This window comes from Lactuca virosa, chromosome 8 (genome assembly GCF_052849685.1).
Source record: "Lactuca virosa cultivar CGN04683 chromosome 8, Lactuca_virosa_CGN04683_v6, whole genome shotgun sequence".
Taxonomy (NCBI): Eukaryota; Viridiplantae; Streptophyta; class Magnoliopsida; order Asterales; family Asteraceae; genus Lactuca; species Lactuca virosa.
The window spans coordinates 115,170,858-115,173,921 of NC_136433.1; the positions used below are offsets into that span (position 1 = coordinate 115,170,858).

At 41.8% G+C, this 3,064-nt stretch overlaps 1 protein-coding gene across 1 annotated transcript; it reads right to left on the reverse strand.

Moving 5' to 3' along the window:
- Window positions 1–664: 664 nt before the first annotated feature.
- LOC145130749 (uncharacterized) lies at window positions 665–1,651 on the reverse strand. The gene has a single exon (XM_079065519.1). It carries the CDS (start codon window positions 1,649–1,651, stop codon window positions 665–667), a length of 987 nt encoding a protein of 328 aa, XP_078921645.1.
- Window positions 1,652–3,064: the final 1,413 nt, after the last annotated feature.

Below are 3,064 nucleotides of genomic sequence, written 5' to 3' on the forward strand. Positions count from 1 at the left end.
CTATTTTTTTTTCACCTTCTTGGCCCAAATACATAACTCATTTACAATTAGCGGTCCATCGAGGATATTACGTCCCTTCACGAAAGCAGTTTGGGTATCTCCAACGTTGTTTCCAATCACCACACTGAGTCTGTTAGCTAAGATCTTGGAGATTATCTTTTATAGACAGCCAATTAAGCTAATTGGCCTGTAATCACCCAGGTGCAATGGGTCCTTTGTCTTTGGTACAAGCGTGATGAAGGACGAGTTACACCCCCGCTCCAACTTTCCGTATTTCTCAAAATATTTAACGAATTCCATAATATCCCCCTTCAATACATCCCAATATTTTTTAATAAAGTCAAAGGTGAATCCATCTGGGCCGGTTGCCTTATCCCCTCCACATGCCCAAACAGCTTGTTTGATTTCTTCAGGCGTGAAAGGATACTCAATTCTAGAGCTAGATACCGGATCTAGCATATTAAATTCACTAGTGATAAGCTTTGGCCTGGAAGGCCAACATTCTTGAAATTTTTTCCTGATAGAACAAAAATACTTCACCTTTAATTGCTGCCACATTTGTGTTCCAAGATCCATTGATAATAAGTCCATGAATGTAGTTCTTACTCTTCTTATTATTCACATACCCGTGGAAAAAACGGGTATTCTCATCTCCATCAACAGTTCATCGTAATCTAGCCTTTTGTTTTAAATCAAGAACAACCAATTTTTCAAGCTCAGTTATCCTTTGAATTCCAAGTCTCCTCTTCTCTATTTCCAAGTCTGTTAACGATTTAGATTCAGCAGTTGTATCTAGATCATGTAACCTGTGTTTGAGCTTCAACAGTTCGTCCAACTCTTTAGGGTGATCCCTTGCTCTCCACTTCTTGATTTCATTTTTAAGGAATCGAAGTTTGGCAGCCAGATAAGCGTCCGGTTTGCCATATCCCCTGAATTTCTCCCAAGATTCCTTAATAATCTGCTCGAAGCCGTCCCTTTTCATCCAAGAGTTGAAGAATCTAAAAGGTGGTTTGCCAAAATCAGCTTTGCTGGTCTGAAGTATGACTGGACAATGATCTGAAATCTCCCTTGGAGCGGCTGTGATTGACACAGAAGGGAATTGTCTTAGGAAGTTATTGCAAACAAGAAATCTATCTAGTTTGCTCATCTTGCCATCCGACTGGCAGAAATAGGTGAATCTGTGTCCCCCCATTCTGAGATCATGTAGACATTCTTTTCCAATGAATCGATTAAACCAGAAAGCTTCAGAAGGATTAAAATGAGAATTATATCTTTCACATTCCTTCCTTACGGTATTAAAGTCTCCAAAAATTATCCAAGTTCCAGCTTTAGTGGATTTAATCCGACCTAGGTCTTCCCAAAGCTTCTTTTTGTTTTGTGGTTCTTGAGGACCATAAACGTTTGCAAAAATCATTTGACTTTGAACTCCAGACCACTTACCAATTGTGATTAAGAAGTGTCTCGCCTTTATGACTTCTTCTACCTGGGATAACTTGGAGTCCCAAATGCTGAGTAATCCACCCGATCTTCCAGTGGAAGGTGTTGCTGCAAATCCGAAATCTCCATTATACCAGCAACCAGTTACGTCTATGTCATTTTCATCGGATAATTGTGTTTCCTGCACACCCAGGAACGTTGTGTGGTATCTCATTGTTAACCTTCGCACCCATGAGACCTTATACTCTTCTCTGATTCCCCTAATATTTAGACTTAGACAATTCATCAGGCTTTGTTCATTTCTCCGATTACTCCCATTGTTTCCAGTAGTACCGGGTTAGATGAATTAATCTCGAAACCCAGTTCCTTACCAACCTCGACTGTTTTTTCCACTTCCGCAGAATGAGACCTGGATGAGCACGAAGATGTCCCATTGGACATATCCTCAGGGGTTTTATTGAGATCGATGCTGGTGGGGATATGGTCAATTTCAATTGCATTCTTTTCTTGATTCTCCATGACAGAAGGGAGAGCGTGCTCTGGTTCCGATAGGTCTATCATCTGGGGTATTAAATTAAGGGGAAAGTCTGACCCGAAATTATCATTCCATTTTGGTTTGCCTAATGACCCAGAAATTATTTGGTTTTGGACTGGGGTGTATGGTGCTCCATCAATATTAAGAGATGGGAAGGGCCCAAAGCACCCATGGGGGAGCCCATTAACTATATTATTCGCGTGGGCCATTGGAGGGGGGGGTGGTAATTGCTTCAGTGGGCCTAATCGTATCTTCTCGATTCTGGGGAGATGAGGGTGTACCGTTACTAATTATTGCCGTATGGTTCCCAGGCGGCGATCCATCTGACTCCATAGGAACTGTCAACGGTCGTTGTGGATTCCGAGATGTCTCTTGGACTACTCTAACCGACACCGTCGATTCCTCCGGCATAACCAAGATTTTGCTCACCGTCGGCGACCTTTCACCCTGAATTGGTTCCTCCCTTACAGCTGAATATTCCTTGCCTTTGAAGACTGGACTAATTTCTCCTTCCTCCTTTTCACCGTTGTCTTCCTGCATCCACGTATCAGAGACTCCATCTTCATCGTCGTCTTCTTCATCAGTTCCACCGACTTCACTTGGTTCTTCTTTCTCATAGTAATCTTCGTTGGGATCAAACTTAAAAGGAAACCAATCTTCATCGAATTCAATAATACCAAGTTTTATAAGCTCTCCTTCGAATGATACAAAAATCTCTTCATTTATTCTCGTCCTTCTTTCAGTGAGAATTCCGATTTTTACACAGGAAAGATCCACACGATTAGGAAGTTCATCAAATGGTGCAATTGTGGCCCCATATCCTTCTGTTATTTTTGCAAAGTTACTTTCCCCCCATAGATGTAGAGGAAGACCCATGATCCTAATCCATGCAACCCTATCAAATTCTCGTTCTATCTTGTCTCCCCAGTCAACCCATTTCAGGTGTTCTTGCCATCGTTGCTTATTATCTCTGAACTCCTTTGCAGTGATGGAGTCGTTGAACTGCAACAGGACTTTCAGTCCCCCCATGTATTTGATTTCCATGAGAATGTCATTTATGATCAATAGCAGCTTGGGCAAGTGTCCCAAGTG